The sequence below is a fragment of the Muntiacus reevesi genome, chromosome 5 (assembly GCF_963930625.1).
Source record: "Muntiacus reevesi chromosome 5, mMunRee1.1, whole genome shotgun sequence".
In the NCBI taxonomy this organism is placed as follows: Eukaryota; Metazoa; Chordata; class Mammalia; order Artiodactyla; family Cervidae; genus Muntiacus; species Muntiacus reevesi.
This window is the reverse complement of record NC_089253.1, coordinates 106,246,675-106,262,445: the sequence shown is the minus strand read 5'-3', so window position 1 is coordinate 106,262,445 and position 15,771 is coordinate 106,246,675. Positions and strand designations below refer to the sequence as shown.

The following is a 15,771-nucleotide window of genomic DNA, read 5'->3' as shown; positions in this document are numbered from 1 at the left end:
GAATTGTTTAGGAAACTCTGGAAGGTTGCCTTCATTGGTCTTGCTCTTAGATGCCCCATCTTGGACAAGTTGCACCATCCAGGAAGTCCTGCTTCTTGAAAACCTGTACACGGCAGAGCTCACTTTTGAGGCCGGGGGATTAGTGAGCTTGCTCAACAGTCCTGAATAGGAGACTGTCTTGAGGCTGTGGCAGACTTGGCTGGAATGAACTATCTGTTATCCAGAGTAGAAGTTCTGATGAACTCCAGACATTCAGCCTCAGGCTCAGAAAGCAAGTACCCCCGGTTTTGGAGGTAAGCAGGCCCTAGGCCACAAGACTACAACAGTTATGCTCCTAATTTCAGAGCAGCTCCTCTGCTTCCTCTGGGAAAATGCTTGCTCATAGGTGGCAGGCTTATTTGGAATTCCAGAAGTGGGTACAAGGTGCTCTAGATTTGGGGCCCTCAAGCAGAATTCTCAGCAGTCTTTGAAAGTGAAATGCAAAATGTAGGTTACCCAGGCAACATCTGAGTCATTGATCTCCGGCTGGGAAAGGCCAAAAACAAGAGGAAAGACTAGCCAATGTGTGCCAGAAAGTACCGACAGGTGACTTGACCACAGTCAAGTGGGTAGAACCTTAGTGTAGAACCAGAACTCTTGCGAGAGAGTTGCACGGTGTCCACATGTGTGGGGTAGGTCTGGGTGTGTGGTGAAGAGCCAGGCCTGGCAGATTTGGGACTTGCTCACCAAACTTCCTAAGGTCCCTAAGACACTACCGCCTCGGCTCCCTAGGGATGTGGAACACGTCACCACTGAGATTGGGACACTGAGGAGTGTGATGAGGCCCATCCAGTCAGCACAGCTTTGTCTGAAGAGCTGAGCACAGAGTGTCTGGTCTCTTTTGTCGCAAGCACAAGAGCCTCACTGCCAGAGAAATAGTAAGAGCTCCTCCCTCCATTCTGCTCAGGAGACCCCCTCAGGGTCATCTTGAGAAGGTACGGCAGTGTCTCAAGGACTACCTAAAATTTCTCACAAGTCAGCTACTTGGGAGAGTGAAGATGCCCAGGACAACTTTCGGAAAGTCGTAGTGCAGAGGCCGTCTCTGTAGAATACTTTTTTTTTAACCCACCAAATGTTCATTACACCTTCCTACCACCAGCCTGATTTTATCTGGGTATTTCCTTTCCCTGTACTATGTTCCATCTCAATGAAACAGAAGAGCCAGGTGTCCTTCCTTCCCTTTTAAGAAGCTAGAGAGATCCCTGACATCTTCTCACCATCCCTGGTACATCCATGGGTGGTTTGCGACTACAAGGTGGACTTTCTCCCTCGTGGGACTTTAAGAATAACATAAGGATGGAAGAAATGACTGGAGTTCAATTGGTGATGACACCTGGGTGAGATTGTGAAGCAATCTGTGCTTCTGATCTGAACTACCTGATCCTATCTTATTCTTAGCCTGGTTCTTTAAGACTTTCCTTCAGTCCTTCAATTTGAGCTCCCCAACACGCTTTCAATAAATTATTCTTTCATTTGGGGTTTGCAAGAATGGGTTTTTGTGACTCACAACCAAGCCACCCCAACTAGGTACCCAACATCTCATTCTAATTGTAGCGGCATCCGGCATCACTCTAACCTTTAAGACAGCCTTCCACCTAATGCAGCTGACACATTCTGAGGGGCCAGACTCTTGTGTTCAGGCACGGGGGCTGCTGATTTCTAGGAAAACGACCACTCATTCCTACAAAGCAGGGAATTATTTTTTTCAAGTGTTCTGAAATTTCACCAAAAAGCCCCCAGTTTGCTAGAATCGTTCAAGAATCTCTCTAGGAAAGCGAAGAGGTGGGGCTGGCTCTGCCCTACCAAGTGGTACCTGGAAGTGTGAGCCAGTAGCCTGATCTGTTGCTTTCAGGTAGACCATGAGCCTAGTCAATTGTCTGAAGAATTTCATGTTTTCTTTCCCCAGAATTAAGGAGTCATCCAGTAGGCCTAGATTGACCCCAAGCAATTTTGAAACCCACCCCACAAACACTTTGGTATGTGTGGGTCAAGGCAGACCTGACCAGGGGTTGGGCTTAAACAGGGCTGAGGACTCTGCAGTCAGAGGGTTTCTGAGGCGTAAGGAACAGACAAAATCCTACAATTCCAGGAGATAAATTCAAAGGAACAGCAAAAATGTAGAACCAAAGCAGGTCAAGAAATCTCATAGGTATCTGGAGCCAGGGAGAGATAAAACAAATGCAAGAGAGCCCGGAGCAGTGAGGTAGGAGGGACCCTGGTTGAGTGACCACCCAGATGTCCATTTGTCATTTGCAACATACTTTTGCAGCTTGGTCCATTCTCTAATGCCAAGATGCATCCAGGGTCATGAACAGAGCAGACAAATGAGGCAATAAAAGTGAAAAGTGGAGATTCTGGGTGAATCTTCAATAACTCTGACCCCTGTGAATGAAGCCATCTGAGCAAAGGCCTGGTGGCCCATCACCATCATCGGACAATCCACACAGAGCCAGCAAACTGGGGTCTCTGACAGCAATTAGCTCTGAGGCCTTGGGGAGTTTTTGCCCATTTGGGGCCTCAATTTCATCTTCTGAGAAATGAGCGTAAACAGTCTCTCTTCCACCTACTTTGCAGGGTTATTGTGAAGACCAGATAAATCTTAAGAATGCCTGGAGTAAGGGTCTTCCCTCCTGGCTCATTGAAGAATCCACCTGCCAATGCAGGAGAGACGGATTTGATCCCTAGTCTGGGAAGATCCCACATGCTGAGGAGCAACTAAGCCTGTGTACCACAACTATTTGAGCCTGTGCTCAGGAGTCCAGGAACTACCAACCACTGAGCCCATACGCTGCAGCTACAGAAGCCCCCGCACCCTACAACCCTTGCTTCACAAGAGACGCCACAACAATGAGAAACCCATGCAACTCAAGAGTAGGCCCCACTCACCTCAAGTAGAGAACAGCCCACACAGCAACGAAGACCCAGCACAACCAAAAATAAATAAATAAAATTATTTAAAAAGAAGAAAGAGAAGAAAAACAATTATTCAAAAAGAAGAAAAAAATAATTTTAAAATTATTTTAAAAGAATTCTTTCTTATTTTCTGAAATAAGAAATCTGAAAATGCTGCAGAAACCTGATAGTGTTATCAGGATCCCCTCCTTTAAATTGAAAAAAAAAAAAAAATAATGCTTTTTATTTGCTACTCTCCTCTGCAGAGTTCAAAGTCCTCAGAAAGCATAATTTTCTTGACAGAAGCTGACACCTTTCATAGACCTCTGCTGGGAAATCAACTGAAGAGGCTAGAAAACCTTTACACAAACCATTTTTAATTTTGGAAATAAGCTAACTGACTGATTGCCTAGAGCCATCACTGTGACTTTTAAAGAGAAGATGTTCCTGAGTTGTCTGCTGCAAACAGAGTCCCTCAGTTGAGCCACATTGTCAGTTCCAAAGTGCAGAGATATCTGGGATGGGTGTGGTGTGGTGTAGCCCAGCATCCTATGGTTGCTATTTAGGTTTTGTCTTGTATTTAGTCCGGAGTTTGGATTTAGAATTGTCCTTGCGCTGTATCTCTGAAAAGACCAAAACAATTATTGTAGTAATAATACCTTATATTTATTAAGGACTTTCGATTTTACAAAGCATTTTTAAAATTCTGTCTGCATGCATTAGTAAGCCCCAAGCTACAAACCATGTGCCCAAAATTCGACTCCACTTTGGTTACGGGGATTGAGAATATATGTTCTCAAAGTTTATAGGTAATGAGGAGAGAAGAAAAAAAAGAACATTTCTTCCTTCCTTCCTTCCAGTACATACCCCAAACTCAGTAGGGGAAAAGTTTCAAACAGAGCTGGTATCCAGAACCCTCCATATCCATGGCTGTACCCCTGTTGTGTCTCTTGGTCTCTGTTCCCTCCAGTCTCCAAGCACAGATCCCCCACAAGCCTGCTGTCTCTGATTGCTCCATGAAACGAAGCTTCTCAATTGTTTGGAATCCTTCTGACTGGCTGCGGCCGTCTTCCTCCCGCATTCAACGGTCCCCTTGTTCACACCCTGTCTTGTCCCCATTCCTTATCACAAGCCTCACTTTGATCAGAGACTGAGCCACATTCATCTTTGTAAACAGCAGGCTCCATTCCTTTCTTCATCAATAACTCAGAACACAGTGACTCACTAACTGTTAAAGATAATGACATAAAAGTAAATGTCTGCTGACTCCATCCAGATCTTCTCCTTACTCAGCATTCACAAGGCTCCTTCCTTCACTGTATGATTTTCCATTCCTTCACTGAACAATGATTAGGAGAGAAGAGATCTCCCTGCACTAACTCATAAAATATGACCCAGTATGTTTCATATGCATGTCAGATTGCTCCAAGGTATCTGCATGTTTTGGTTTTTTTTTTTTTTTAAGGAGCTGCCTGCTAACTCTAGGGAATGTGTAACTTGTGGATTTTTTTGGAGAAATGTTTAGGTCACTTGCATGGCATAGGGATTGCCTTGCTTAGCAGCCTGTTCCCCTAAGCTTTGCAAGGCTTCTCATCCTCTACTTCTGAGTCCCTAGCAGTGACTCTGATTGGGGCGGGTGGGGGGGGGGTGTGGAAAGGAGGGAGAAGAGGGCTTGTATCCTTGTTGAAAGGATACAAGGATCCTTGTTGTATAGGTTATTGTTTGCAGGCTGGGACCTAACTGAATAGTCATCCTCCACCTAAAATTATTAAAATGTTTTATTTTTGTATTTAAACTAATCCTCAAAACTTTTATGGAAATGGACGAAACTAAAGTCACTCATCCCATGTTGAGGTCACCTCTCCAGTTTAACATGAAGACCTTTTCTGTGATTTGCATATAGTAGTTTACACCATGGACGGAGGAACCTGATGGGCTACAGTCCATGGGGTCGCAAAGAGTCGGACATAACTTAGCCACAACAATCTAGGGAAAGTCTAGTTTCTAGATTATTGGGATAAAATCACACAACAAGAAAAGATATATATATTTTTTTAATTTATGAAAACTACCTCACATACATTCAGACCTAGGCTAAAGGATCTTCACACCTGGAATGATTAACATTTTACCAGTTCAGAGTTAACAGGAGGAGAGAAAATGGACTCAGATTCCTCCTACTCCAGTACTGACAGGATACACAACAGCTAGGCCAGAGACTGTGAGTGACTGGCCAACTTACTGCTTTTGCTGAAGGCAGAGGTAGAGTCAGGGGTGACAGAGAAAAATAGATAACAGACATCTGCCCAGTACAACCCCTGGCACCAGGACCTGTCCTGGGAACAGACTGCAGGTTGAAGATGAAAGCAAAAATCAAAAAATAGCCTCCAATATTGGGGATATTAAAAATTCTTTGAGGGAAGGTTAATTAGAGATAAGAAAATGAAGATTGAAATTCCTTTTCTTGTTGACTAAAGATTATTTTCATCATAGACAATCCAGTAAGTACTAAAAACTAAAAACAAAATTCCCCATAAACCTTTAGCAACCAGAGACAATGTGTATCAATGTTTAGGCACATTTGTTCTGGTCTTTTTTCTAGCTTTAAAAAAATTGTGATTATTTCCTTTGACTAGATTCTCAAGAGTGAAATTATTAAGTCAAAATACATGTATATTTTTGAGGCCTACCCATCACACTCTCAAACTTCTTTCTGAAAGAGTTACACTTGTCTGCCCGCCCACAAGTATTATTTGTAAAACTAACTACTTTGCCCACTCTGTCCAGCACTGTATTCTTTGTTTTTAAAAAGCTTTGCCAGTTTTAGAAGTTAAAATTATATCTCATATTAGTTTATTAGTCACCATTGTTAGTCATTTGGGTGCGTGTGTGTGTGTGTGTGTCTGCATTCCTAGGAGAAGTATGAACTAGTAGATCACCATTAAAATATTAATGCTCTTCTGAAATATTTATGATCCAATCAAGTTTTCACTCATAAGTACTGCCCAAATTAAGCAAAAATGAGAAAGCAATTGGCTCACCTTTCTTTGGAGATTTTGAGGCTCTGTCTAGTGGTCTGATTTCTTCTTCTTCTTTTTCTTCCTCTCTTTCTCCTTCATTTTCTTCTTCTTCTCCTTCAGACTCCTTCATTTTATACTTCATCAGTACTTCCTCTAATTCCTTCTCCAGTTCTTTGTTCCTTATAAGGGTGTAATGAAGCTTCTCATTCACATCGTCAAACCTCTCCTCAGCTTGCCTGGCTCTGCTTTCGACCTCTCTGACATTGACAAAGTCCAGAGAAACACAATAAAACGGAAAGGTCTGGGAAAGTATCTTTCAGATCTAGAAACTCATTGTCCAAAAAAGGTAGTGGGATAAGAAGACTATATATGAACGGCACAAATACGGAAAGCAGCAGCATCAATGTTCAGCCAAGAATTGAGGGTCTAGGAGCTACTCTGGATGGTAATGTCAGAGCTGCAGTCACGGTGCGATTGAAGAATATATTTATAATTACTTAATGAAAACTGACTTTTGGATATTTGGAATTCTCCACCAATAGCCAAGGAACCCTTTTCAGTGGTTAAGCTTGGCTTCTCTATATCAATATTATTCAACAAGCAAATAAAATAGTGTCCCTTATTTTCCAGCACCTTTAAAACCAGGTCTTACAATCACAAAAACCAGTTTGAAGCTTCTTAATAACTAGAACATGTATGTCTATATATCATCTTCTCATTGCTTCTTAGCCATCTTAACTCTATTGTCCTTCCTACCATTTGGGTTATGTAACCTTCTTTCTTGCACACAATAGCTTCTTCTAGTTCCATTTATTTCTCTAATTCATCTCTTAAAACATTGATTCATGTCAATGTATGACAAAACCCACTGAAATATTGTGAAGTAATTAGCCTCCAACTAATTAAAAAAAAAAAAAACATACTGAGCTGGATCACTCCTCACACTGCTCCCACCCTATATATACACATACACACTGGACTTCCTCCATCTCCAATGTAGCTGAGGACAGCTGTCCCTACTGCAGTAGTTTAATTTATTGCCTCCAGATGATTTGATGGTACCCATCCTACTCGTAAGGAAAAAGGAAACAGGAGAACCAAAAATAAGCCAAGAAGTGTGCATTTCTCAGCTAGATCTCCTGGACAACAATCTTTGTCTTCTTACCATTGTGGTGTCTCATACTTACCTTAACTTCTCCTGTGTGTGATCAAGTATAGCCATTGCTTCAAGATACTTTGGGGCCAATGTACCTTCATTAGCTGATTCTCTCTGACAAGAAAAGTATGTACTGTGAATGAACTGAGAGTCCTAACAGTAAATAGCCTCCTTCTTCAGGATGTTATGAACCAAGCTATCTTTTTCTACCATTCATATTTATATAGTAGATGATTAAACACACTCTTAATATGAAAGAAGAACAGGCATTTACTGTGGCCAAATACCATACCAGATTGCCAATTATTCATACTCAGGTGGATATAAACTTTATTAAAGTTGTAAAGAAGAAGCAGGGAAAACAATATCAACAAAAAGAAGCAGGGAAAGAAGAGAAAGTTTTAAAAAATGAAGAGAAGGGCAAACATGTTTCTCTAATCAAGTTAAATATCAAGGAAATCAACTATACTTCTCTCATTAATAATTTACTTCACTAAGCACATAACATTGCATAATCCAATCAGATCTCTCAGTTTCTTAGGAAACTTCATAAATATCAAAGTAGTGAAAATATATTTTTTTAAAAACCGCTTATTTATTTTGACTCTAAATATACTCCAGAAAATAAAATAAGAGGGAGACAAAAGAGAAAATTTAGAAGACAAAAACTACATGTTAAAATGAATATTATGAGGCATTTTTCCAGACCCATGTACTTTAAAAAATCTCTTTTATCCACATTTCCCCAACAGAGACAAGTAAAAGGTAAACCCCACCTTCTAGATGGAAAGAGGGATCTAAGAGGATAGGCAGCCTGCCATAATCACAGAAAGATCTAGTGGTTAAAGCAAAACCTTCATCGTGGCCTCTCCATCCTCAGCCACACATGGCACTGTACTATGCTCACTTTTTCTAAAAGCAAACCAGCAAAAATAAACTATCAAACAAGTTCACTTTTCCTCTAGCTCTTTTATTCTTCTGCTATTGCCTCAGTAACATATTTTCCCTCTTTCTGTCTTGCCTCCCCTTTGGATGAGAAATCTGTCCTTGTTCAGGCTGGACCAGCAATGTGTCACGTGGCCTTGCTTATACAGCACATGCTACTAATTTATTTGTTCTCTGAATCCAAAAGGAAGTTTTTTCACAGCAGAGCTTTTGGAACTGGAATTCCACACATGATTTGTACAGCTACATGAAGCAGTTTTAACTACAGGTGGAAACCAAAGTAGATCAGGACTATACTCTGTGAACCGTACCTTTCAGCCTTCTGACTGTCGCCTCATTCATTCAAAAGACAGATATTTAGTTACAGTGTGCGAGGGAAGCATTCCTCTGTTTTGAAACCACCAAGTACAGATTAATGTTTTGTGGCCCTTTTCAAATCGTTCAATAGGAAATTCCCATGGTCCAAAATGCTAGACGGTTAGTTTCTAGAATTATTGCCTCCTCTATGTATGCCAAGGGGCAAACTTCCCTGCATCAGCCATATATATGGATACAGACTGTTGTTGCTGTTTAGTTGCTAGGTCATGTCCAACTCTTCTGCAACCCCATGGATTATGGCCTGCCAGGCTCCTCTGTCCATGGGATTTCCCAGGCAAGAATACTGGAGTGGGTTCCCATTTCCTTCTTCCGGGGTCTTCCCAAACCAGAGATTGAATTCATATCTCATGTTTGGCAGGTGAACTGGATTCTTTACCAATGAGCTTCCCAGGGGAAGCTCACTGGCTATAGATGCCTCAAGGGAAATCACAGAGACTCTGCCTTGAGCCCTTTTTTCATATTTTGAAGCTTCCTCTGGCTTTTATGCTCTTTTACCCACTGTATAATAGAGACAAACAAGGGCCACACAGCTCTTGGAAGCAACTGCATTGGACCATCTTTGTTTGTGCCAACCTGCTGTAGCTTTCAGCGAGTCTCTCTGTCAGACTTCGATTATGCCTTTGGCCTTTTTGGCTTGGTTTTCCCGAGGTCTGACTCTACTAGTGGGCTTAATTTAAAAAAAAAATTTTTTTTTATTTATTTTTGGCCGTGCTGGGTCTCGGTTGCTGTGCAGGCTTTCTCTTGTTGCGGCGAGCAGGGGCTACTCTCTAGTTACGGTGCACGGGCTTCTCACTGCGATGGCTTCATGGTTGTGGCTCCCGGGCTCTAGGGCACGGGCTCAATAGTTGTGGCGCACAGGCCTAGCTGCTTCGCAGCATATGGGACCTTCCCTTACCGGGGATCAAACTTGTGTCTTCTGTATTGGCAGGAGGATTCTTTAACACTGAGTCACCAGGGAAACCTACTAATGGGCTTTGGATTGGACTAACATCTTTAGCTTGAGACTATTTCAGGGAAGATCTGGTTTCAGACCCAGTTCCTTGGAATCCAGTGCTCAGTACTGAATGCCTAGCCAGCCACAGTGACCCTGTCAGCTTTGGACATATTTTCTGGACCCACTAATTCCAAGGACCCTTCCCTGCTGCCGTTAAAAGATGGATCATTTGGTCACTGTTCTTAATACCTACACCGGGGGTACATGATATTGTGGAAGGAAAACACAGGTTTCTAAGCGCTTCCTTTAGCTCAGTGAAAAAAATATGGCTGATCCTCCAAGTCTGGCCCCTACTCTTTCAAAGGAGTTTAGAGGTAATCAGCAAAAATCTCCTATCTCCCTCATATTTACAACCCTTTACAAACAGCCAGAACCTGTGGTTTGAAGGCAGGCCTAAAAGAGATTGTTCCTAACATCTTGCTCATTAGGGTAGCTGAGCCCTAGGCAACCCAGCTCTTGCAGCCAGGAGGAAGTGCCTGGGGTCAGCTGAACACTGCAGGAGAGTTTGCTGAATTTAGTCTTCCCATACCTCCACCCGTCAGTGAATTGTTACAGAGTTCAGGCTGCTTCTCCTCCAGGGACAACTTTGAAATGATTCCCATTCAGAGAGGGCCACAAGGGGTGCCCTGCAGCAAGTTCTCAGACATGATTAAATCAGGTGGCACCCCAGGACGTGCAGAGGCAGAGTCAGGGCCGCTCACTGGGGTCACCTGATTCACCAGTGAACTCAGGAAGTGCCAGACCGGATGGTGCCTGAAACAGACACAGCAGGCCGAGTTTCGTGCATAGTTCCTGCTTTGAGTACAGTCTTCAGGAATTCCCACAACATCCTAATTTCCAGCTAACTGAAGAGAGTTTTGAATAATTGATAGTCCATCCCTCTCCCTCTCCTAGTTACGGTGGATACTAGGGCATCAGGTAACAACATGAATAAGGCTCTGGTTTAAGGCCAAGCAATTAGCCTGTCCAAGCTGGTGGTGACTCACCACCACTACTCCTGTTGAGATATCAGTCATATCTCAGCCCCCAGAAAACCCTGTCCTGGAGTCATTTGAAGGAGGAGCTACGAGAAGTAATTGGAATTCTCCATGTTCTTGCTCCTAGCCTCCCAGGGGTCCAGAACTACTCCTCACTGGAAACCCAGGATGCAGTTATCTCTTTGACCTCTCCCGCTCTATAACTCAGTTCCTAGGGACATGACAAGTTATACCTGCAAACCACAAGGTTTTTGCTTCTCTATCCCTTTCTTCCTTTTCTCTTTACTTTCCCAGTGTCAATCAAACTGCCTCCTGGGAGCTGTGTTTGCAGACCAGAAAGAGAGAGAGCCACTGCCCAAAAGAACTAATGCCTTGGATCTGTAGCCCTGCTAAATGGTTGCTACGTTCTTAGGGCCAGAGGCTAAGTCTCTGTCAAAAAGAAAAAAAGAAAGACAGAGGGGAAAAAACGGATAAAGGAAAAACAAACAAACAAAGCAAAAGAAATTTTTGAAAGCTGTGGTACATATATACAGTGGAATATTACTCAGCCATTAAAAAGAATACATTTGAATCAGTTCTGATGAGATGGATGAAACTGGAGCCCATTATACAGAGTGAAGTAAGCCAGAAAGATAAACACCAATACAGTATACTTACACATATATATGGAATTTAGAAATATGGTAATGATAATCCTATATGCAAGACAGAAAAAGAGAGATAGATGTATAGAACAGACTTTTGGACTCTATGGGAGAAGGCGAGGGTGGGATGATCTCAGAGAACAGCATCGAAACATGTATATTATCAAGTGTGAAACAGATCGCCAGTCCAGGTTGGATGCATGAGACAAGTGCTCGGGGCTGATGCACTGGGAAGACCCAGAGGGATGGGATGGGGAGGGAGGTGGGAGGGGGGTTCAGGATGGGGAACACAAGTAAATCCATGGCTGATTCCTGTCAATGTATGGAAAAAAAAAAAAAAATTTTTTTTTACAGTGAAAGTTTTAAAATCTTAAACTGCCCTCAGGGAGCCCCGATGTCTTTATGAATGGAAAGAGCACAGAGCCAAGGCCCCTCCTGCCCCACCAAGTCCACAGCACAGTCCACATCAAGACTACACCCTTCCCCCAGGCTCCACCTCCCATGCCGAATCTCTGACCTCCTCCAGGTCAGGGATCTTCATTCTCTGGGTACTGACATCCCCACAGATCTACTTTGCCTTCACTTGCCCAGCACACTTAGGGCCCCTCTGAGCACCTGGTGATCCCTTTCTACCCCCTAGGATGAATGTGGTTCTTCTTTACTTCAAGGAACTTGCAAGTACATCTGGATGGCATTTTAGTCCATTTTAGGCCTCATGGTCAGTGAGAACCTGGATAATTGGGTTTTCAGGGATCTATAGTAGAACATTAGCAACTTCTCTGAGCCGAGAGAGAGACTTTCTGGACCACATCGTCCTCAGGTGGGCTCGCCACACAGCGCCACACTGTATCAGATGGAACTGTGGCATCCTGGAGCAGGAGCCCCACGCTATCAAAGACAAGCACTGCACCCTCCATTTTGCCCCAGGCTACAGGCTTCTATTTTCCTGGCCGCTTCTCCCCACACTTTAGGCCAGAACCTGATGCCTTGCCAGGCTTCCCAGGTGGCACTAATGGTAAAGAACCTGACTGCCAATGCAGGAGACACAAGAGACGAGGGTTCGATCCCTGGGCCAGGAAGATCCCCGAGAGGAGGACACGGCAACCCACTCCAGCGTTCTTGCCTGGAGAATCCCATGGACAGAAGAGCCTGGCAGGCTACAGTCCATGGGGCCGCAAAGGGTTGGACACGACTGAAGAGACTGAGCACGCACACTGATGTCTTGCCAGGAGAGCAGAGCAGGGCTTTTACCTCAGGGGAGAAAATCTGGGGTAGGAAGGTTTTGGGTGGGACTGGTGGGGGGCTCTTATTATAGTGCTACCCTTTGTTTGCCTTTTTAGAAAATATGTCTCATGACATTGCACTTGCATTGCTTACCCTTACATCTTTGCCTCACAGTCTTATCACCTGACATGTGTCCATGCTCAGTTCAGTCACATCAGGCTCTTTGTGACCCCATGGACTGTAGCCCACCAGGCTCTTCTGTTCCTAGGATTTCTCAGGCAAGAATACTGGAGCGGGTTGCCATTTCCTCCTCTAGGGGATCTCCCTAACCAAGGGATCAAACCTGTGTCTCCTGCATTGGCAAGCGGATTCTTTACCACTGAGCCACCTAGGAAGCCTTTCAACTGACATATTAACATATAATTTTTTTAAATTGTTAAAAAGGCATTACTTTGGGAGAGTGTGATTGCAACCCCCCAACCCCCAAGCACCACTCTTTCTCCAATTTTGGCTGTTCCTGCCTAACTCTCCACATGGTTTCACCCAGTTCTTCCTCCCAGAGTTGGAGCCTATTTCCTACAATCTCCCTTCACAAACATCCCTGCAATCTGCCTCTACTCTGGACCATGCAGCCACTTTAATGATCTAGCTGCCATCCACCAGTACCCTCACCACAGCTCCCCACGCCTGTACACACCAGTTCGTACTCAGACGGGTCAGACTCCTAGCAATGAAATGGTTCTTAACTTTGAGGTTGAAAAATTTGATGATGTCTATGGATTTCCAGCACATCCCCTTGCTCCCCCAAGAAAATGCACAGTATGACTATGCAGACAGAATGTTGCCTACCATTTCAGGGGGTCAGTGGGATGAAGCCCACCTAGAGATTCCTAAAGTCATGGCATCCTGTACAGAGAAATACAAATCTAGAGCTAACTTAAGTGTAAATGATCCTAGAACTTTTTGTGAAGGAGTTTTAACTTTGTTTTCCTGCTGAGTTTCCATAGCTACTGTCTAAAGGTTTCCAGTTCCCCAGTAATTCTTGTGGTTGTTGGTATGTTCTTTTTTTTTTTCATTTATTTTTGTTCAGTTCAGTTCAGTTCAGTCGCTCAGTTGTGTCCGACTCTTTGTGACCCCATGAATCGCAGCACACCAGGCCTCCCTGTCCATCACCAACTCCCGGAGTTTACTCAAACTCATGTCCATCGAGTCAGTGATGCCATCCAGCCATCTCATCCTCTGTCGTCCCCTTCTCCTCCTGCCCCCAATCCCTCCCAGCATCAGGGTCTTTTCCAAAGAGTCAACTCTTCGCATGAGGTGGCCAAAGTATTGGAGTTTCAGCTTCAGCATCAGTGCTTCCAATGAACACCCAGGACTGATCTCCTTCAGGATGGACTGGTTGGATCTCTTTGCAGTCCAAGGGACTCTCAAGAGTCTTCTCCAGCGCCATAGTTCAAAAGCATCAATTTTTTGGCGCTCAACTTTCTTCACAGTCCAACTCTCACATCCATACATGACCAGTGGAAAAACCATAGCCTTGACCAGATGGACCTTTGTTGGCAAAGTAATGCCTCTGCTTTTTAATATGCTATCTAGGTTGTCATAACTTTCCTTCCAAGGAGTAAGCGTCTTTTAAGTTCATGGCTGCAGTCACCATTAGTTGGAGGCTAATTACTTTACAATATTGTAGTGGTTTTTGCCATACATTGACATGAATCAGCCATGGATTTACATGTGTTCCCCATCCCGATCCCTCCTCCCGGTGGTATGTTCTTATCACAGTTATCAACAGAGTCTGCTAAACAAATATATTTTTTAAATTGATCAAATATTGACCATAATATTGTTAAGTTAAGGAAAGAGATGAAATTCTGATTTTAAAATGAGTTTTAAGGGAGAGAATGAAAAGTTTTTGTGAACAAACAAGAGTTTTTCCAAGGATGATGCTGGGAGAAACATAAATCTGGAAAATATATTACTTAGGCATTCTCTTAGAAATGCTAAAAGTTATGTTAGATCCATATAATTTTTACATAATGTTAAATTTTCTAGTTTTGAATTTCCTAGCTGAGTTGCAGATACATACCCAAGAAGACAATGCATCTGTTTCATAGAGAGGTTGGGAGTGAATATTTTCATCTTCCCCAATGACTCGAATGATTTTTTCCTTCTCTGTAGATGTTGAAGGTTCCTAGGGCATAGAAATACCACAGACCTGTTAGTGAGCTCGTGTGTGTGACCCAGTGGCAGGGCAAGTTGCCCAGTATCATGTCTGAAGCTTTGGTTTTCCATTTGTTTTCATCATTTGGGAAGCATTTAGAAGACTTACAGGGAACACTGTGGGGAAAATGAGCAGGGATGGGGAAGTGGGGACAAAGGGAAGTAACTGTGAAACAAACAAAGAGGATTTCTTTCAGATCTCAGGAACTCATAGAACAGTAGGAGAGATAATCAATAAAATAATTATGGTCTGCATGATTACTGTGATCATAAAGGTGAGTTCCAAGAGCTATGTGTACCCAGAAAAGGGCCCTGCATTTTGTCTAGACACCCCAGGTTTTGTTGTTGTTGTTGTTTACAGTGAAATGATATTTGAAAGCTGAATAGGAGTTTGTAAAATAGGGAGGGAAGGGCCGGAACTCAGGCCTCAGAAGAAGGGAAGGAGGAGATTTAACAGGTATGACAGATTTAGTGGCCAAAAAATAATGTATTCCATATATTTTGCCTTTTATATGCCAAGTACTATATGAGAAGAAAAGTAGAAAATGCTGATCAAAAGAGGCACGGGTGCTATACAATATTTTTATTCTTTTGTACAGCACGTAAAGTGAGTAAAGGATGTATGTCATGGTCTGGGATCATGCCAACATCTAAACTATTCAGAGCAAAGAAACACCCCAGGGAAGTAAATTAAGACTAAATGGAGAGTGATCATGAATTCTGAAAGCCAAAGAAAATAGTAGTTCACCCAGTAATTACAAGGGCTCTTATGCCAGACTAAACTAGGTTTGAATGTTGGTTCTGCCACTTAATAGCATATGGTTTTCAGTAAGTCAGTTAACCTTTTTGAGCTTCAGTTTTCTTATCTGTAAAATGGGAACAATAATATTTACTTTGAGGTTGTATTGTGTAAGTAAGAGACAACATGTGCAGGCCATGGTAGGCACTCAATTATTGGTAGTTATCATTGTATTTTCATTATTATTATTATCACAAATGCTCCAATAAGGGTTATTTTTATTATTAATGCCACAGCAGGGAGTGGAGACAGGATAAGGAGAAGAGAAGTGTGGATGGCCTCAGGGAAGTGAGAAAAGGCAGTTCAGAGTGGGAGCTGAAGAGTGGAGACAGGAGTTTAAACAACTATTTGAAAAACATGGAAATGAAAGGGTAAAGAAACAGCATCAGAGTAAGAGGTAGATTGTGTAGTTATCAGCAGCACAGGTGAATGAGGCCAGTGGGAAATGGCTGAATTTAGAAAGGAAGAGGGACACCCTATCCT

At 43.0% G+C, this 15,771-nt stretch overlaps 1 protein-coding gene across 1 annotated transcript in view; it reads right to left on the bottom strand.

Moving 5' to 3' along the window:
* Positions 1 to 4,028: 4,028 nt before the first annotated feature.
* Positions 4,029 to 15,771, bottom strand: part of AXDND1 (axonemal dynein light chain domain containing 1) — a 71,257-nt gene continuing 59,514 nt past the window's right edge. Inside the window, exons 22-25 of the mRNA XM_065937172.1 lie at positions 14,356 to 14,460; positions 7,139 to 7,221; positions 5,973 to 6,208; positions 4,029 to 4,159 (exon numbers count right to left, since the gene is read on the bottom strand). Coding sequence (XP_065793244.1) covers positions 4,029 to 4,159; positions 5,973 to 6,208; positions 7,139 to 7,221; positions 14,356 to 14,460 — 555 coding nt within the window. The remainder of the gene's footprint in view (positions 4,160 to 5,972; positions 6,209 to 7,138; positions 7,222 to 14,355; positions 14,461 to 15,771) is intronic.